Consider the following 21,358-nt stretch of genomic DNA (forward strand, 5'->3'; position numbering starts at 1 on the left):
GTTTAGTGTCCCTAAGTATAAAGCTGTTAGCTTCTACCAAGGGTCTTAACTGACCCTCAACATATATGGAGAGGGGTTCAGTAGACCACCCCCTACCTGCCACAATCGGTCTCATAGGTGGAACAATAGGGTCCTTATGAACTTTAGGAAGGCCCTGTATCATTGGCAACAATGGATGTGCTACATATAAAAAGTCAAACAAAGCTTGATCAATAACTTCATTCATAAATAAATCAGTCAGAGTAGATTGCACTCTTCTTATAATACTGTCAACTCTAGTCTTAGAAACAGGTTCGTAAAATTTCTCTTCACCTAACATCTGCATCATATCATGTTGATACCTAACTGTATCAAAAACAACTATCCCTCCTCCTTTGTCCGCTGGACGTATAACAATGTCCCTATTGTTGCACAAAGAATCCAAGGCTTCTCGTTGTTTAAAATTGAGATTATACCTATACTTGTAACGCCCCCCTGAAGTCTGCATTCAGCGTCGGCTTATTCCCAGAGGACTTAGAGTGCTCAAGATGCCGACTACGGGCACCCTCTATCCAGAACTGCTGTTTGAATGGCAGCAGCTGAACATCGAGGTAAGCCTCAACTATATGAGGTTGATGAATAAATTCTTTTATCCAATAGAGGAAGCACTTAGACAGGAGATAAAGAATTATCAACTGGTTATTTATACTAAATATCCTACTCTAGCGGCAGACAATGCCTTTAATTTGATGCTGGACAACGTCTTACAATATGAGCGATGCCTTCTTAACCAGAAGAGGGCGAAGCTTCAGAGGGACAGTACCGATTTCAGAATGGGCCACATTTTCACTTGGCCCAGGAACAGTGCGATACCTAGTCATGGTCGTGTTTCTACAACAACAGAGACTATTAATGGACTCAATACTGACGTTCCCTCAGGGAACGGCACTGACTTGGCTTATGTGATGAGTTCGGACAATGCTAATTTAGTTACTGCTGACATTGTAGTCACTGAGGGTTCTGCAAACGTTATTGAGAGTACGGTTTTGAGGGACAATGAGGCTCCCAATAGTGATACCATTAGTGCACAAATTGATATCAATGATAGGACACAGGCGATACTCCCTGAACCTGTGGTACGGAGGAAAACCATTAGACCAATAGTAGGTATGACTGGTGACTCCTCTATTTCTGGTAATGGAAATGTATTGACACTATCTAGTCCCACACACTCATTTAACAACAGACACCCTTTCCCCATCAGGTCATTCACCAGCGAGGTGAGGACGCGCTCCAGCAGCAGGGGGCGTTACAAACGGAAATTATCTCCGGACAAACAACCCAACCGGAATATCAAGAAAATGTGGGAGGGGAAGAAATAGGCTTAGTGTTTAATTTATCGAGTTATGAGTTAAATTGTTGTGAATTACAAGTTCTTTCAAAAGGCCTTACGTTTATTCCTACAACGTTTAGTAGATATGAGGAAACATTAAGAGACTTCAAATTGTTTATTAGGAATTTGTCTTTGAAAGTACACTTTAATGAAATAGGTCCTCCAGCACTTATCAGTGCTTACAGGAAACCTAGCACATTCACACCACCTATACACCCACTAGTTGCTGCTTACAGCAAACTAGTAGAGGATGATCTTTATAAGATGAATGGGCGATATGCCTCTCGTAATAAGTATAGGTATAATCTCAATTTTAAACAACGAGAAGCCTTGGATTCTTTGTGCAACAATAGGGACATTGTTATACGTCCAGCGGACAAAGGAGGAGGGATAGTTGTTTTTGATACAGTTAGGTATCAACACGATATGATGCAGATGTTAGGTGAAGAGAAATTTTATGAACCTGTTTCTAAGACTAGAGTTGACAGTATTATAAGAAGAGTGCAATCTACTCTGACTGATTTATTTATGAATGAAGTTATTGATCAAGCTTTGTTTGACTTTTTATATGTAGCACATCCATTGTTGCCAATGATACAGGGCCTTCCTAAAGTTCATAAGGACCCTATTGTTCCACCTATGAGACCGATTGTGGCAGGTAGGGGGTGGTCTACTGAACCCCTCTCCATATATGTTGAGGGTCAGTTAAGACCCTTGGTAGAAGCTAACAGCTTTATACTTAGGGACACTAAACAGTTCTTGTTAGATTTCTACCAATATATTAACTCCTGCACATGTATAGATGATTTACTTTGGGTAACGATGGATGTTCAATCTTTATTCACGGTTATACCCAATGTGGAGGGTCTTGAAATGATTGGTACTTATTTGAGGAGATCAGAGTCGATAATCAATTTTGACATCGATTTGATTCTCCTACTACTAGGAGTTGTGTTGGAATCTAATGTTTTCTGTTTTCAGGAACAGACTTTCCTTCAGCGAGATGGCGTAGCTATGGGCACTTCATGTGCCAATAGCTACGCCAATCTGGTTATGGCTGAATGGGAATATAGATTTCTTTTTAAGAACGAGTTGTATAGAGAACATGTACCTTTTTATAGGCGTTTTGTAGACGACCTTTTCATGGTTTGGAGAGGTACGTCTGCACAACTAGAACATTTCTCTAGACAGGTGAATACTACTCTAGGGTTTTTGAGTTTCACCATGGAATGGTCTGATACACGCATTCCTTTTCTGGATGTTTTTGTAGAAAAGTTACCTGGAGGAATAGTGAACACAGGATTGTACCGCAAACCTTGTTATAGGAATACCCTGCTGCATCGTCACAGTATGCACCCTGGCTTTGTCTACAGGAATATTGTCCGTGGACAAGCAATGCGTACGTCGAGGTACATACCCTGTGACTCAACCTATAGAGTAGGGCTTGAAGAATTAGAGAATAGATTGACAGAACGTGGCTATAGTACACGAGACCTCAATACAGGGATGGACGATATTACAATCCTCAGAGACACTAGGGCTATGCCTTATTTTTCTGAAGGGGCACTTGGGTTTTATTCAGCCAATACCAGAGACCAACATGTCTCTGATAGTCCATTAGAACAGAGTCAACATTTTATTTTTCCAGTTTATTATACCAAAGACATTGGTTCCATCAAAGACATTTTTATTAAGCATTGGCATGTTTTATCTGTAGACCCCAGAATTAAGGAGTTAACTGGGGACAGACCTAGGTTTGTGTATCGTAATAAGAAGAACCTTAAGAATTTGTTGTGCTATCCGAAAGCCATTTTTCCGCGGCCGTCAACCCAGGGACCCTATATGACACCATGTCATAGATGTAATTTTTGTTCCTATATTCTTACAGATCCCACTTTCATGTATCCTATAGGATCAGGTGTATACACTATACGTGTACGTGGCAGCTGCATGTCCAAGGATGTGGTTTATCTAGCATCTTGTGTAGCCTGTCCAGCCTATTATGTAGGCAAAACGAATCGTGTCCTTAGGGACAGGATTCGTGAACACGTTTACCATACTAGGAAGGGACACCTATATAATGCACTTGCCAAGCACACCCATGAGGGTGGTCCACACCATCGATTTAAGTTTAGGATCCTAGAACAGATCTTCAGAACACACAGGAGGGGTGATATTGAGAACTTTACGGAAGCTAGAGAGATTAGTTGGATCATTAAATTTAGAGCTGATGTGTCACCGGGACTTAATGGCAAGGTTCCATTACGTCCACTCTTGAAGTCCAGGAGGTTGCGACACTATAAATGAGCTTCTTCAAACAGAGAGTTGTATATAATAAGTATATTATGTATTTATTAATATACTTTATATATATTTTTGGACATTTATGAAATGTTTTTATTACATATGTAATTTTTTCACTTTTAATATAGTATAAATTGCTATAACATTATATGTAGGTTTTAATGTTGTGCATTAGCACTGATTTTAAATATAGGTCTATTTCCCTTTAAAGAGTGATCGCTGTTTTGGCGCCTTTTTGTATACTTAAGAAATGTGGATTTGTGGTTAGTTTGTAATAAGGTCTGAAGAAGCTATTTTAGCGAAAGCGCTAACCTTGTCATGTTGCAATAAACCTTGTTTTTATTTTTCGAAGAATTTGGACTGGTTATGCATGTGGATTGATGTTTTTTGGTTTATGGAACTTTGCACGAGTTATTGGAGCATTTGGACCCCCTTCATTGTTTTACTCTACGGTTATATTTTTGCTTATTATTATCTTTGCTGTTTACCATAGAGCATTCACTCCACAAGGACACTTTTGTTACTTGATTATGTTTAATGAAATAAACAGATTAAAGAAAGTAAAAAAGACCCAATATGTCAGAAGAATAGTAAAATAGATGGATGAACACTGCAACTGGGACTCAAGTGAAATTCACATGTACAACAGAAATAAATGGATATACTACTGTGCAGCTAGACCAATAACAGATCAAGAGTTACCTCAAAAAAGGTAGAGTAATAAAGGAAAGGGGGTGAACAAGTAGACTGACAGCATGGAAGCACTGAATTAGTAAAACTACACAACAATTAAGATAATTAGTATCAATGTCAGTGATAATACAGAAAAAAGGGGAACGGACTATCAAAAATTCTTAAAAAAATGTAGATGTGGTAAAAGCAACACATATAATATTAAACCAGATCAGGATTTATCATACATTATATCAAATGATAAACTAAAATATTAGCACAAGTAAAAAAATGTTGAGGGTATGCTGATAAATACAACAGAAAAGTACAAAACAAAAAAAATTGTTGATAACCCACAAAGGCTTTACAGAGAATTGGAAAACAAAGCAATAACAGAAATACCCAGCTGCTGAATGCAAGGAAAATCTGAAAGAAACACTACTAAGGACTTATATTGAAGATATGAAATGGGAGAGAGCAACATCTAGAGAAACTGAGACACAATTAAGTAAAGCTTCTAACTGAAAAATCCTGGGTCCAAATGCAATAGCTAACTGCTGGCTAATTGCATTAATACCTTTACACGAAGTTTTAGCCCTAAAAAAATACTTACAGTCTTTGTCCAAGTTGCTTAATATCTGCTTGAACAACAAATAATGAAAATGAAAGGAAAGAGGTATACCACACACACACACACACATATATATATATATATATATATATATATATATATAAAATATATATATATATATATACAATTAAGGCAGTTAAAACTGAAATATTTTAAGGGCTTTTACTGGCTACATAAAAACCTAACACCACTTTCTGAAATAGGCTAGGGAGTTACAGCATAAAACAGAACCTAAAAAAATTTGAAAAAAAAAGGCAGAAATCAAAACTAATTTTTGTTTTGCAGGGGGGAACCCCATGAGACCACCTGCTACTTAGAATCCATACTACAATGGGAAAAGGGGAAATTCCCAGTCCCTCATGTAGTCCTATCTCACACAGCCAAATACTGGCAAAATTCAAACTATTTTGCTAGTATTTCAAATGCTTGAACATATTTATAGTTCCAGTATTTGACAGGAACCAATATATAAAGTGTAGGGTACCTGACTGAATGACTACAACGTTGACATCTCTTTAGTCCACACCATTTCGTCGACTGAGACAGAAGGTTGACAGGAGTGTGAGACCAACAACCCCTGGCAGGGGAATACTCCCTTTCCCTGGGGATTGTGCGATCTCAGAGTTAGTATATATAATTAGCAGGGAGGGATGTCCGGTGAGGGAGGGGGTGCAGGTGGTTTGCTTCCCTGCAAAAACACTTGCATTTGGTTTAGCCCACTGTGAGGTAATCCCTGGAGCATGTACAACTTGTGTTGTTGTTATGTCTTTCAGCATAATTACATCGACATTCTGATCATTAATGCTGCGGTTGTTTAGTAGTTGCCCTACATCCATATCTATATTTATATATCTATGTGTGTGTGTGTGTGTGTGTGTGTGTGTGTGTGTGTGTGTGTGTATATATATATATATATATATATATATGGGTCCCCTTCACATGGTCGACATTTCACAATGACGAAACCCATATGGCCGAGACCATATGATCGACATTTGAAATGTCGACCATGGGGAACCGGCATATCCGTAATCTCCGTACAGTATGGAATGGAAAGATTTCCATTTCTGCACTGTATTGCAATCTTGAAGTTGATATATTAAAGTTACGGGATGGGGGGCAGAGCCCCCCACGGGGGGTGCAGAGGGGGTGCAGCCCCCTGCTAGCATCTTTAAAGTTAGTTTTTTTCTTTTTTTGGTCTACTTGTATGTTCGACATTTCGAATGTCAATCATATGGTCTTGTCCATATGGGTTTCAACATTGTGAAATGTTGATCATATCAAATAGACCCATATATATATATATATATATATATATATATATATATATATATATATAATACGTGTGTGTGTGTATATACACACACATATATACATAAAGTACAGTTGTGTACACTTACCATAAATGTAGATGTTTGAGTGTATTCACTGTTGCAGTCATTACATTTGGGTTATCTGCTTGCAGGTAGCCCTCAGTTGGCCTGATTAACAAAGTCCTGGGTCCTGCGTCGGTTGCTGTCCCTTCTTCCATGATGTCAGGTTGTCAGGGGTATAAAACATGCAGCCAACGCCATTACATCAGTTTTTCTTGCCCCAGATGTCAGGTGCCCCCCTAATGGGGAGCAATTAAATATATGATGTACCTCCAGCATAAAAGCAAATACATCAAAAAGGCTGTTAAGCATAGTAAAGGAAAGTAGAGGTATAGCCAGAAGAAGTTAGGGGGCTGGAGGGAGAGTAACCAGGACTGCAACAGTGAATACACTCGAACATCTACATTTATGGTAAGTGTACACAACTGTACTGTGTTCTTCGTGTTTCACTGTTGCAGTCATTACATTTGGATAGATTCCCAAAGCTATGGTTGGAAGGAGGAATTTAGATAGCATTAGGACCAGCTATAAGGCCCTGCAAGACTGCAGTGGCAAAGCCAGCTCTGTATTTAGAGAAAATTGGCAAATGATAATGCTTGGTGAAAGTATGTATAGAACTCCAGATAGCAGCTTCTATGATGTCCCTGGTAGGGACACCTCTGAGAAAGGCTGTAGAGGTAGATGCAGCCCTGGTGGAGTGAGGTCTGATCCCCTGGGGGATAGGTTTTCCATGGTGCTTATAGCAGAAATGAATGCAATGGCCTATCCATTTAGAAATGGTTTGCTTTGAAATAGCCTTTCCCTCTGCCCCTGCAGCAAATGCTACCTGCAGTTGTTCAGATTTCCTTTGAGGTTTAGTCCTGTCCAAGTAGAATCTGAGTTGTCTGTGCACATCTAAGGAATGCAGTATCCGTTCCCCTTTGTTCTGTGGATTGGGAAAGAAGGTTGGCAAATGAATGGACTGATTAAGAGCCACACTGGATACCACCTTGGGCATGAAGGATGGATTCGTTCTGAGGGACACCCTGTCCGCATGAAAGATGATGAAAGGCTCCACTGCCACAAGGGCCTGTAATTCGATACCCTTCTAGCTGAAGTGTTTGCTAAAAGGAAAGCTGTTTTCCAAGAAAGAAATTTTAAGTCTGCAGTAGCAGCTGGCTCGAAAGGAGGTAGAGTGAGTTTCTTCAAAACAAAGTTAAGGTCCCAGACTGGCGTTGAAGCTCTCCTGGGTGATCTCAGGTCCCAGGCTGGGGTTGGAGCTCTCCTGGGTGGTCTCTAATTTTTTGCCCCTCTGAGAAACTGCTTGAGCAGTGGGTGAGAGAAGAGGGGGAGGGGGGTCCTGTGTTATAATGAGCTGAAATGGCTGAGGCGTGGATTTTAATGGAGGAAAAAGACAAGCCCTTGTGAAGCATCTCAGTTAAGTGTTGTAAAATCTGAAGTAAATTGGGCGCTGCTGTGCTCATCCCTTGAGACTGGTTCCAGGCACAGAATCTTTTCCATTTTTCAGCATTTTCTACTGCTAGGCCTCCTTGCCTCTAAAATGATATCCATCACAGGTTTACTGAGGGATGGTAAAGGAGAGATTATGTAATTAGCCAGGCTGCAAGATTCAGTGTTAGAAGCTGATGGTGCAGAATCTGGTTCTCCTGCTGAGACAACAGGGAAGGAGTTTGAGGCAGGTGCCATGGGGATAACAGTGACACACTGCGCAAGAGGGGGTACCAGTGTTGGTGTGGCCAGTCTATAGCAATCACAATCATCCTTGGTTTGTCCTGTTTGGTTTTTAGTAGTACTTTGGAGAGCAGAGGCAGAGGGGGGAAGGCATAGACTGATAGGTTTTTCCAGCTGAAGGACAGAGCATCCACTTTCCAGACTTGTTTGTGGGGAGTCCTTGTACTAAATTTGTCCAATTGGTAGTTCTGGGGAGAAGCAAACAGGTCTATATATGGGCTCCCCCATTTGCTTGTCAACATATTGAAAATAGTTTCCACTCGTGTGGGTCCATGAGGTTTCTGCTTAGTCCCTCTACCAGTGTATTTAACTTTCCTGGCAGGAATTGAGCTTGCAGGTGCACTTGGTAGCTTAAGGCTGTGTCCCACAATGCCATGGCTAGTATGCAGAGGGGGTAAGAATGTGTACTCCTCTGCTTGTTTATGTACCACATAAAAGTGGTGGTGTCCGTCTTTACCATTAGTTGTCCTGGAAGAATGTGGTCCTTGAAGGCTGTCAAAGCATTCTGTACAGCTAACATTTCTTTTTGATTGATATGCAGGTGCATTTGACTTGAGTTCCATTTGCCCTGAATGCACTTCCCTGCCAGGTGAGCCCCCCATGCATAGTCTGATGCTTCTATTGTTAGGGTTTGGGAGGCAGGGGGTGGTTTGAAAGGTAGTCCCTTGTTTTGGTGGCAGTCTCTGCCCATCAAAGGAACTCTAGGCGTAGGCAAGGTATGATAGGAATCATTGCTTCTAGATCCTGAGAATGTTGACAACATAGGCTTTTTAGATACCACTGTAGTTTCCTCATAAGCAGTCTGGCATATGGAATTAGAAGAATGCAGGAGGCCATGAACCCCAAGGCTTGCAGTATTTGTCTTGCAGATAGCAGGGTTTTTGTGGCCACTTGTTTGAAGTAGGTTGTCAAATGGATTTGTTTCTCTGGCGTGAGGTAGGCCATCTGGGAAGTTGTATTCAAGTTTGCTCCCAGGAATATAACTTGTTGACAGGGTACCAGGTGTGATTTCTTTTCATTTATGGTGTACCCCAGAGAAGTTAGAACCCTTTGTACAAAGGCAAGATAGTATGTCCTGGCTTTCTGCCTGAATTAGACAATCGTCCAGGTATGGGTATACTTGAATATTTCTTTGCCTGCAAAATGCAATAACTGGAGCTAGGCACTTTGTGAATACCCTGGGCGCAGTAGATAAGCCAAAGGGTAGTGCAAAGAACTGATAGTGCGTGTAGTGTGCTTTGAAGCATAGGTATCTTCTGCAAGATTCCCTGATTGGGATGTACAGGTATGCTTCTTTTAAATCTAGTGTTGCCAACCAGGCATCTTTGCCTAGCATAGGAAGTAATTGGTGAAGAGTCAGCATCTTGAATTTTGGAATCTCCAAAGAGGTGTTTAGAGTAGACAGGTCCAAGATAGGACACCATGAATTGTCTTTTCTGGGTACCAGGAAAAGTCTCGAGTAGAAACCTTGTCCCTTTTCCTCTTCTTGTCCAGCTGAATAGCCCCCATGCTTGAGAGAGAAAGTACTTGTTTTTGGGCCTCTGCCCACTGATTTGGGGGTAGGTCCCGCCACCCGCTTGGTATTGGCAATGTGTGGAAGTGAAATCTGTATCCCTGGGACACTATATTTAAAACCCATTTGTCCTGGGTAATGAGTTCCCAGTTCTTTGCATGAAGAGCAATCTTTCCCCCCAAAGAGGCAGTCAGCTGATAAGTGTTTGGAAATTTTAAAAGGAAGTCATTGAGACAGTTTACCATAGGGAAGTCTTATTACTCCCAGATTTGGAAGTGGAGGCCCCCCACTGCTTCATCCTGTGTGTCCCCTGGGACTGAAACCTGGGGCTTTTGCTGTGTCTGGGTTTGGCTTGAGAAGACCTGGAAGGGGCTGGAAAGGACCAATTCTTAGAGGGCCAGTGCCTACTAAATCTAGGAGGCTGAACTTGTAAGAAATCTTTAACAGTTTGCATAGATTCAGCTTTATCTCCTATCTTTTTAAGAACTTCCTCAGCCTTGTTGCCAAACAGGCGGTCCTGATTTAAGGGAGCATCCAGCAATTTAGCTTTAACATGATCAGGCAAAGATTGCTCCTTAAGTCAAACATGCCTTCTGAGCACAGACCCAGTAACAGCAGCCCTGCAAGAGACCCCTAATGAATCAAAACCACATTGCAAAGTATGATAATAAAATCAAGCCGCTACTCCACAGCTGAAGAAATTTGTTAGAATTCACTATTTCAAGATTCCAGTTGAAGAAATGACTTAAAAATGCTAAAATCTTAGCAGAATTTTAATATTAAAGCATAAAACCATGAACAGTTCAATGATGCTCTGACAGCTAGCGTAACCAAAGGTTACAACAGGCCTTCTGTCGTTGTATAGTCTTTTTTTAAAAGTTAAGCGTAAGGCCCATAAATCTGAAACATCAGTATCACACAAACCCTTTGGTACTGGTAAACTACTCAGTGGCGTCCTCAAAACACTTTGCGTTTCAGCGTTGTGCAGCTAAAGCTATTCCTTCAAATGCGAGTACAAAAAGTCTTTAACATGGAAACACAAGAAAATAAGTTCAAATAGAACGTCCCAAATTGTCACTCGATAAGCCAAATTGCAAAGTATGTTTTCCAACTTGATCAGCAGAATGGATTAAATCCTGTAATTCTTTATTTTCTACACAGTCAGGAATCAACATCATTTTCTGTTTAAGCAATCCAATAACATGTTGCTGATACTTTAACATATGAAACTGGCAGTTTAAAGCCCTAATGGCCAAGGGTGCAGAAGTGTAAACCTTCTTACCCTATCTATCCAGTGCCCTGGAGTCTCTATCAGAAGGGGTAGGATTTTTAGCAGTAGAAGCCTTAATGCCCTTGGGCCCCTGTGAAATAGTCTCTGGATCCGCAATAGGATTTTTAAAAAGGAACTTGCGTGACTCAGGGACCCTGTAGTATCTGTCTGGTTTTCTGGGAGCAGGAGGCAAGGAATCAGGGGCCAAACTAGATTCTAGTACAGGAGGAATAGCTAACGGCCTATGCTGAGGTAGGAGTAAGAAATCCCTAAGCCTCTTTTTTGAATCAGAAAAATCCTGGCTTTCCCAGTGGAAATGCTCCCTTAGAGTATATAAGTTTTCCTCAAAAGAAAAATCCTCTGGAGGGGAAGCAGAGGGAATGGAGTCCTTCCTCTGCATCAGAATCCTCATAAGTAGATAAGGGCAAATCCAGATCATCAGAAGAATCAGAAAAAACAGAATCCTGGTCAGAAGATTCATAAACCACTTCAGTCCTAGGCCTCTTAGAAAGTGGGGGGTTGGCTACCCCTGATTAGAGTTATTAGATCTTCAGCCATTCTTATCATTTGATTTTAGGCATAGAGGCCTGAGCATGTGGCCTGGGCGTCAGTTTTTTTAGGCATGGTTCGAGATTTAGGCCTAAGAGAAGAAGGAGGCATCAGTTTAATATGCAAGCCCGTAGGCCTGAATACACCCCTCAGAAGCCGGTGCCTGCACAGCGGCTCCGGACCCATCCAAGGTAGAGACATCCGCAGGTTCCATAGTTGAAGCATCTCACAGCATACCGGACTCCGAATGGGTCTCAGTAGAGGCCTGCGAATAACCTCACTGAGAATCGGTGAACTGGCGACTGGCTTAGGAGAAGTGTCATCGGCAGTTTTGGACCTCGGCGGCCTATCTCTGTCTTTATCTTTGCATTTTTTCGGAATCCCGGTAGTCGGATGGCTAAACGATAACATTTCTGGATAATTAAACCGAGAACCAAAATATTTAGAGGCAAAAATATACCGACGACGGATAGTGCACTGATTAAATAAAGCACAAAACCGACAGCAAGGTACGTCGTGGTCAGGGCCTAGGCAAGGAATAAAGTACAAATGAAAACCTTTCTGAGATATTTGCTTTCCACAAGTAATGCAATTATTAACTTTTACTGACATCGGAAAGGAACAAGAAAAAGTTTCCCCAATGGGGTACTTAGCTTTAGTTGAAGACTTCGGTTCTGAAACTCGAAAACGAAAATTTCAGGAGTCAGCCGACCGGCACTTGCGAACTGCTTCTGCTTCGGGCACCGCACGGCAAAAAAGACTGATGTAATGGCGTCGGCTGCATGTTTTATACCCCTGATGACCTGACGTCATGGAAGAAGGGACAGCAACCGACGCAGGACCCAAGACTTTGTTAATCAGGCCGACCGAGGGCTACCTGCAAGCAGATAACCCAAATGTAATGACTGCAACAGTGAAACACGAAGAACATTTATATTAGATACACATATATATAACATGTTAAAAATATGCTCTCAAATGGGTGCTTGCAGTACAAACCAGAAACTAACAACCTATAGTGAAGTTTTATTTTAACCAAATCAGTTTCAGTACCATGAAATTCAAAGAGGCAGAAGTACACAACCACCTGAGTGGAGGGAACATGCAAAGAAAGGAATCCATACACAAACACAACTTTCATCCTACACAAACTTACATTTCAGAAAGATCACAATTTTAACAAACATTGATAAAGTTATGCAACATTACCCAAAGTTTTAGGCAGTTATATGAAATTGCTACACCAAATGCAGTTCTGAATAGCCTGAAAATTCCCCACTGTGCCAGGGAGCATTCTACAGTCAAGTAAGGATCAGGTCAGATCTTCATCTGGCAATGGGCTCATAAAGGTTGGTGATGCAAAAAGAATCTGCACCTAACTGCCAGACACGCACTAAACATCTCATGAATGTATTGCTTGTGATTGCATAGCCTCATATTACCTGTCAGCTCTTATTACAGAAATAACTAAATCATATGATGTAATACGCTTTAGTCATGTATAAATCTCACCTGGAGTTGTTTTCACTTTTTGCTTGTTCTGTGTTGTCTACTGTTAAAGATGCCATGGCTGTTACTGTCTCTGCCTCATCCTCTTCCCGTTTCTGCGCCTCTGTCAATGAGCATCCAACAGTAGAAGCATACCGTTGTACAGAACTCCACTGTTTTGCTGTAAAACAAGTAACGATTTTAGAGAACAAATTACACCTTAAAGCTTCTGACTCTCAGTATTTACTAGCATTTACCAGAGGAAAATATACATGCTGCTTCAAGACACAACCACACAAAAAGACAGAACTGCAAACAGAACAGTTTTAAATTAAGCACTTCATACAGTGTCAAAAATAAAGTTCTGACAGCCATGTTTTCCACCCTACTACCACTTCGCAGTGGAATTTTACCCTTGACTGGTACTTAATTACTCTTAAAACCTCCAGGGTTACTGCAGCTGTATGACAGGCTAGTCTTCTTCCATTCTTTTCTGTTTCCATTACATGAACTCATACCTCCTCTCGATCATATACTCTCTTTTTTTCTCCGCCTATACAACCACATCTACCTCATATCCTTAATATTAGCCATAATGCCTACAATTTCTCAACATAACAGTGTTCAACCTTGTAAACACACAGTTACTTCATGTTATAGAATTATGTAATTGTTGTCACTGAATATAATTGCATAAAATGTTGTCGTTGAATTTATTTTTAAACTCTGTTGCAAAAAAAATGACTTCTGCTGAAAGTAGGAACTGTCCAGATGGACTTTCCCAGTCAACAATAACAAACAAACAAACAAATAATTTTCCAGTTCATGACTGTCAAACTAAAAACTGTGGTATTTACAAAAATTCTCGCAAACCCTATACATTGTGATTAGTATTTGCAATTTTATGTACAACTTATACACATGTCCTGTGCACCAGTGAACCGCGAGTATGGAAGTGCTGACAAAATAGCGCTTAGAATGCAGAGTAAACATGGAAATATGTGAGAATGCAATAGTAGTGTGACAATGTAAGATTGCAACAGGAAGGAAGCAAATCTGTGACTACATGGGACTGCTAAGTAACATGGCAGAACAATGCAGAAGTGGTAGAAATGTAGTTATTATAATACTATATGATGGTGTCTGAGTAAGTGTCACATGTACAAAGAATCCAATAGAAACAACCATGCTAGTCTCTTCAGAGTCCAGTAGGGCAAAGTGGGTCCAATATAGTAAATCTGAATCTGGACAGGGTTAAGGTATTAAATGTCATAATATGTATCAACTATATAAACCCAAGTTTTAGAATCCAATATTTAAGCTTTTGCAGAATAGAGTCCCCAGCTCATAAATCTCATTGTGGGGTACTCTTTCACTTCCAGAGTTCAAATGCTAGAAGGTGGCAGACAGACATTAATGCAGATATGTACCTGGCAAAGGATACAATGGATTAATTATAGATTAATTCACAATTTACAAGGTAAAATTAGTCTATGGGCCTCACCCTCTTTACCAGTACCCACCACCTTACAGCATCTCCTTCCTCTGGGAGGATAAAATAAGTCAGGCCCGGGACAAATTAGTGGTGCTCAGTCAGTTCTCAAACTTTGCCTTAAAAGTACTGAAGGTACCATTTTGTTTTGAAATGGGGAAATGCTGATTAATAAATCTGTCCCTCCCATGGGTGTTAAATAATGACTAAAGTCTTTAGTGTGAGTGCATATGGAGGTGCAGGAAATGAAGGAGGGCTGGGTGCTTAACAACAAAGATTGCTAGCCATAAATGACACAACAGGACTCTATAAGACACACAGGACAGGTACAGAGCCTCTAAGCCTGTCTTGGCTGCTGAGGGTCTCTAGTCCAATGATCTTTTAGTTAGGAATTTCTTGAGGTCTTTCTAGCTTCATATGTGTTTGTATGAATACATACTAAAAGAGGCATTACATTCTATAATTCATATGATAGCAGCAGCATACAGGGGGATGAAAAGTCTTATGACCTGGATGAGATAACTTTTAGTTATGTACTCACCATAACTTCAGATGTTTGGGATCCATCTCGCCTACATTCTGACTGATGGGTTCGGAGCCGATCCCTCGGCTCCGACTCGGCACGCTTATGCCAAAGAGCGAAGTCTCTTATTGGCTGAGCTTACTATATCCCAGGATGCACCACTACCAGTCCCCCAGATCTAGTTTGTCCGCATACATGCACACATGCACGCTCTGATTATATAACATCGTCAGATGAACAAGATAAAAACAGTAGAACTCAAACCGCTCAATCTCTTCTGATCTCCAAGGCAGGGGAAGGAGGGTGGGTATTAGGAATGTAGAGATGGATCCCAAACATCTGAAGTTATGGTGAGTACATAACTAAAAGATGTTATGTGATCCTATCTCGCCTACATTCTGACTGATGGGACAGCGTCCCTAGCACCTGAATCCTGGGTGGCTCACTGGAAAACACTCCTGAGTACCGTGGAACCAAATGATGCTCGTCCTTTAGATGCCACATCCAATTTATAGTGGGAAATGAAAGTGTGTGGATTGGACCAAGTAGCCGCAGCACAAATCTCCGATATAGCGAGCTTGGAATGAAAAGCTATAGAAGTAGCCATAGCTCTGGTAGAGTGAGCTTTGATAGATGTTGTAAGTTGCTTATTCAAAGAAGAATAAGCCTGAGTTATGCAATCTCTAATCCATTTGGAGATAGTAGCTTTTGTGATGGTTTTACCCAATTTATTGTCTGAGAAGGACACAAACAACTGGTCTGACTTACGGTTGCTGAGTCCTGTCTAAATAGAAGCGCAATTGCCTGTGAACATCCAATTTATGGAGAGTGTATTCTGCTTCATTGGAGAATTTTGGGAAGAAAACTGGTAGCTCTAGAGACTGTTGGAGACAGAGATTAGAACAGACCTTTGGGACAAAGGATGGATTAGGCCTAAGTGATACTCTATCCTTGTGGAAAATCAAGTACGGTGGTTTAATAGACAGGGCTTGAAGCTCTGAAACTCTTCTTGCAGAAGTAATTGCAACTAAGAAGGCAGTTTTCCAAGACAGATATTTTAACTCACATGTAGCAGCCGGTTCGAAAGGGGAAGATGTCAATGCACGAAGCACTAAATCTAGATCCCACGGAGGGGCAGGATGAAAAACTGGAGGTCTTAACAGACCCGCACCTTTAATGAAAGTTTTGCATAGTCTGCTGCTCATCAATGGAGGATCCATGGACTCGTGAAATTTAGAGATAGCCGCTAGTTGGACTTTAATAGTAGAGACAGAAGATCCTTGATTAAACAGGGATGTTAAGAATTTCAAAACCTCTGGGATAGGAGCAGTGATAGGGTCTAAGCCCTGAGTTGAGCCCAGATAGCAAACCTCTTCCACTTACTGAGGTACAATTTCTTAGTGGTGGGTTTGTGGGCTGAAGATAAAATGTGAATAACTTCCGGTCTAATGTGTGACTTCTGACTAAAGTCGGAAGTGGAGGAGCCAAGCTGTCAACTTCAAGGAGTGAAGGGACTGGTGCTGTTGTCCCGACTGATGAATTAACAGGTCCGAATTAGGTCTAAAGTCCACGGATCGTCCACGCATGTTTCTTCAGGTAAGGAAACCATACCTGACGAGGCCAGTATGGGGCAATCAGTATCATTGCGGACCCCAATTGAGAAGCTTTTGAATGACTTTGGAGAGAAGTGGAATCGGAGGAAAGGCATAAAGTAGCCCTGTTGGCCAAGGTTGTGCTAGAGCATCCATAGCTGGTACTCCCTGATGTGGAGTCAAGGAGAAGAACCTTTTGCACTTGGTGTTTAGTGGAGTTGCAAATAGGTCGCAGCACGGCGTCCCCGATCTCCGGAAAACCTGATCTGCTACTGTTTTGTTTAAGGACCACTCGTGAGGAGAGAGAATTGTCCTGCTTAATCTGTCTGCCAGTATATTCGATTTCCCCGGAATGTGGGTCGCTACCAAGAACGGCTGGTAGCTACCGCCCATTCCCACACCCTCATGGCCTCTCTGCAAAGGGGTAAGATCTGGTCCCTCCTTGCTTGTTTAGGTACCAGACCACCGACATGTTGTCTGTGTGGATGGCGATTATGCCCTGAGGGAGAAACCTGTGTAAGGCCTGTAGGGATAGAAGTACCGCCCTCATCTCCAATACATTGATGTGGAGAAGAGTTTCGTCTGGAAGCCAGGATCCCTGAACTAACCTGCCCAGACAATGCCCCCCCCCACCCTGTCTGGGAGGCATCTGTCGTCAGGGTGACCACTGGAGAGGGAATAACAAAAGGACTTCCTTGATTTAGATTGGATGTCTGAAGCCACCAGCGAAGGTCCCGTTTGCATGTTTCTGTAATCATGATGGGATGATTGAGGGAAGGTCCTGAAAGGACCATTGAGTTGACAATAGCCACTGAAGAATCCTCATGTGCAATCTTGCCAGAGGAACTAAAAGAACCGTGGCAGACATTGAACCTAAAACTTGTAGAACCATCCTGGCTGGGGCTTTGGATCTTGAAATCAGAGCTTGAACTTGGCCCTGTAAAGTTTGGATCCTTTCGGCAGGAAGAAAAACGCGCATCAATTTTGAGTCTATCTCTGCTCCTATGAACCTTATGCGCTGAGAGGGCAGCAAGACAGACTTTGACCAATTGAATGTAATCCCCAGGGTAGCACCCAGGGAGATGGTGGCTTTGAGGTTGTCCATTAGTAGATGCCTGGTGGTGGCAGTCAGGAGCCAGTCGTCCAGATAGGGAAACACTTGGAATTCAAGACTCCTCAGGTGAGCAGTCACTACTGCCAAACACTTGGTGAACACCCTGGGGGCTGTGGTGAGACCAAAGGGCAGTGCACAAAATTGGAAATGACTGACTCCCAGGCTGAAGCGCAGATACCTCCTGGACGCCTGATGTATCGGTATGTGATAATAGGCGTCCTTGAGGTCTATGGAGCACATCCAAACATCCTTCTCCAACAATGGGAGAATGGATTGTAACGTGACCATTCCGAATTTGGATTTCGTGACGGATTGGTTCAGTCTGCTGAGATCCAATATTGGTCTCAGGTCCCCTGTCTTTTTTGGCACTAAAAAGAACCTGGAGTAATTTCCGGATCCGATCTGGTCTGTGGGGACCGGTTGGATGACTCCTTTTTCTAGCAGCTTTAAAGCTTCTGCGGCTGCAATTTCCCTTTGACTGGGTGGTGGGTCCGGGATTTTTTGGACGGTGGTGGTGAGTATGTGAATGGGATGGTGTAACCTCCGGCAATGATCCAAGCACCCATCTGTCCTGAGTGATTGACTCCCAGGCTTTTAGGTGCTTGGCAACGACACCCGACTGGCTCCGGAGCAGCACAGCCGGGCAATCCCTCATGATGTGTGGGAGGCTGAAGAGCCACGAAAGGACTCGCGGTCTCCAGAATTGCGGGGCCCTCTGCCGCCTCTGGGACGGCGTCTCCCAGAAAAATTTCCCCGTCCTCTGCCTCTGGAAGGGGAATCTTCCTGCTGTTGGGGAAAAACTTACGTGATTTACGGAACGACAGCTTTTGGCCTCCTTTAGCCTTGGGATAAGGCCGAAAGGGAGTGGAATAACGGGCACCTACGGCAGATAAAGTTTTTCCCTCTTGCTCACAGCGGGTAAGGGTGTCTTTAACCTTAGGTCCAAACAAAGAGGACCCATCAAAGGGAGCATCGGCGAAGGAAGACTTGAAGGCCTCCGCAAACTGACACAAGCGGAGCCAGGCTTGTCTCCGTAGAGCCACGCCTGTGCCTGCCGCTCTACCCGCCCCTTCGGCCGCATAGGAAATGAGCCTCATGGACGAGTTAGAAATTGACGTAAGGATAGCCAACTGAGAGCTAACCGACTGGGCTAGCTGCTCAGGTAGGTTACCCGAGAGGGAATCTGACAGCTCCTTGACCAGATCCCTCTGAAGCCTAGTAAAATGTGCCAAATAATTCAGAGACCTTAAAGTAAAGGCCGCTGAAGTCAGGGTGCGCTTCCTGTACCTGTCCATGCTCCTAGACTCCTTATTAGGAGGATGGACGGACGTTGAAGCCTCTGCCACGTCCTGTTGTGTAGCAGATGCCACCACCATGGCATCTACAGCCACGCCTTTAGTGAGGAACTCCTTCTCGGGTGGGGCAGACAAAAATTTATTAGGACGAGAAGGGACTGGTTCCATGGTATCTGGATGTTCCCACGCCCTTCGACAAACTAAATCCAGAAGCTCGTCGAAGGGCGGAGACACCCAGGAGGCGGAGGGCTGAGCCCCAAAGGCCTTGAGGAGCACTGACTCATCAGCAGAGGGGGGTTTGGATATCCAGCCGCCTCGTTGTTTGAGGATCTCTAAGATGTCTGCAAATGAGACATCATCCGAGGACGACTTCGGGGACCCCTCTGCATCATCAAGATCAGTATCCGATGTAATAGACTCGGGGGAGTCCACGTGCTTCCTCTTGCACGATCTCTTCCTTGGGGGTTCCTCTGAAGACAACTCCGAAGAACCCTCAGGAGGAGGGGAACCCCCAATGGGGGTAACCTAAGGCCCAGGGGCTCCGCTGCCTACGGACAGGGGAACTGCCAAAGACCCAGTCTCCACGCCCAGGGAAGGTGCCGGTAAAGCCGGAGAGATGGCCGAAGACTTGGCCAAGGCACTCCTCATAGCTCTGAAAGCCGGACCCCCAGAGTCCTGGGAGTGTCCGGTCCCCGGAGCCATGATAGCCGACGGAAGTCCCGCAGCCGAAGCACCGAGAGGGAGGCTCGGAACCGAAAGCATAGGTCCCGAAACATCCCCCCCGGGTCCAGCCGAAGAAGTCCGTGTACCAAACTCGGACCCGAAGGCCCGGGTTGGAGTAAGGGTCGGAGCCGACCCTAAGATCTCCACCGGCTCCAACAGCACCTGCTCCGACGGAGCCGAAGCGGTCGGAGGAGGAATAGCAATGGGATGGGCCTGGGCAATCGGCTCCGAAGCCAACTGGGTAGGAGCCGAAACAAATTTTTGAAAGACTGGGGACTGGAACAGTCTTTGGAGCACCCTGTCTATATCTGAATCCGACATCCTCTTAGACCGAGAGGATACTGAACGGGTTCGAGATGGCCTCTCCAACGGCCCCAAAGGGCTAGGGGACCGGCTCCGAGGCGACCCGATGACTATCGGCGCCGAAGGAATACCCACACTAGATTCCATCGGTGCCGAGGTGGACTTCGCCGAGGAGGAAGTGTCTGAGCGGGCAACCTTTGTCGGCTCCGAGACCAGTGGAGCCGACGAAGGTGACCCGCCTCTCGATGCCCCAGCCATCGGCTCTGAAGCCAGAGGAGTCGAGACTGGTGGCATCGAGGCAGACCGTTCCGCCCTCGGCTCCGAAGTCCTTGGAGCCGAAGGAGAAGTCTGCCTATGTCTTTTGGCGGTCGGATCCGACGGACTGGTCGAAGCCGACGCCCTTTTCTTTTAGCGGAGAAGGAGAGGATGCCAAAGCTTCTTCAAAGGAAGGTTTTATTAACCCTTTAAGGATAAGTTTATTTTTCCTCTCCTGGAGGACCCTTGAGGAAAAAGCGTGACACACACTGCATGACTCTTGTAAATGTTTTGCACCCAAACAATACACACAGAGCGAGTGATCGTCTGTGATGGACATCTTGAAATTGCATTTGATGCATTTTTAAAGCCCAAGGCCTAGGATTCTGAGACATTATGGCAAAAATCAGTAATCCCTGACAGAAAATACACTATCCACTGACTTTCTGTTTACTGACACTACCTAATAATAGGTTTACAGTTGCCGTTTAGTAAAGAAACCGTCACAAATTACTAAGGGTACTTTGAAACCCTGTAAGGTTTAAGGGGGTTGACTGACGGGAAGGCCCTAAGATGAGGGAGGCCTAAAATCAAACTCAACCCAATCACACAACAAAGTCTTTTCACAAACTCCAAACACACACAAAAGTGGAGAATAGCCGTTAAAACAGCTTTTTATGACAAGAACAGCAAAATTCTGACAGAAAAAAGTTAGTAAATTTACTACTCAGCTCAGCCAGCTCGAGACCACGTCTTCGCAGATTAGCGGCAAACGAGATCTGGGGGACTGGTAGTGGTGCATCCTGGGATATAGTAAGCTCAGCCAATAAGAGACTTTGCTCTTTGGCATAAGCGTGCCGAGTCGGAGCCGAGGGATCGGCTCCGAACCCATCAGTCAGAATGTAGGCGAGATAGGATCACATAACATCCTTTAGTTATTAACTAATCTAGATAATTCCTATTATTGGTATATGGTAGTGGTCAAAGGATGGAGTTGTCTATGAAGGTGCTGACATCATTGACGACCACACCGATCAGGCATAAAGTGTTGTCTGTACCATAAAATGCTGGCTACATTTGTTTACCAAAAGTGATAATGCTACACTTCTTTGCATTTAAGTCCAGTTGTAATACACTGATGACTTTTACGACTTAGAC

General features: G+C 43.4%; 1 protein-coding gene across 5 annotated transcripts in view; it reads right to left on the reverse strand.

Annotated features, from left to right (window-relative positions):
- Window positions 1–21,358, reverse strand: part of HDAC5 (histone deacetylase 5) — a 2,571,411-nt gene that overhangs the window by 27,028 nt on the left and 2,523,025 nt on the right. For all 5 annotated transcript variants that reach the window (XM_044055165.1, XM_044055164.1, XM_044055163.1 and 2 more), the window contains one exon: window positions 12,928–13,084. In XM_044055165.1, coding sequence (XP_043911100.1) covers window positions 12,928–13,084 — 157 coding nt within the window. The remainder of the gene's footprint in view (window positions 1–12,927; window positions 13,085–21,358) is intronic.

This window comes from Protopterus annectens, chromosome 13.part0, assembly GCF_019279795.1.
Source record: "Protopterus annectens isolate FY-2018-M chromosome 13.part0, PAN1.0, whole genome shotgun sequence".
Taxonomy (NCBI): Eukaryota; Metazoa; Chordata; order Ceratodontiformes; family Protopteridae; genus Protopterus; species Protopterus annectens.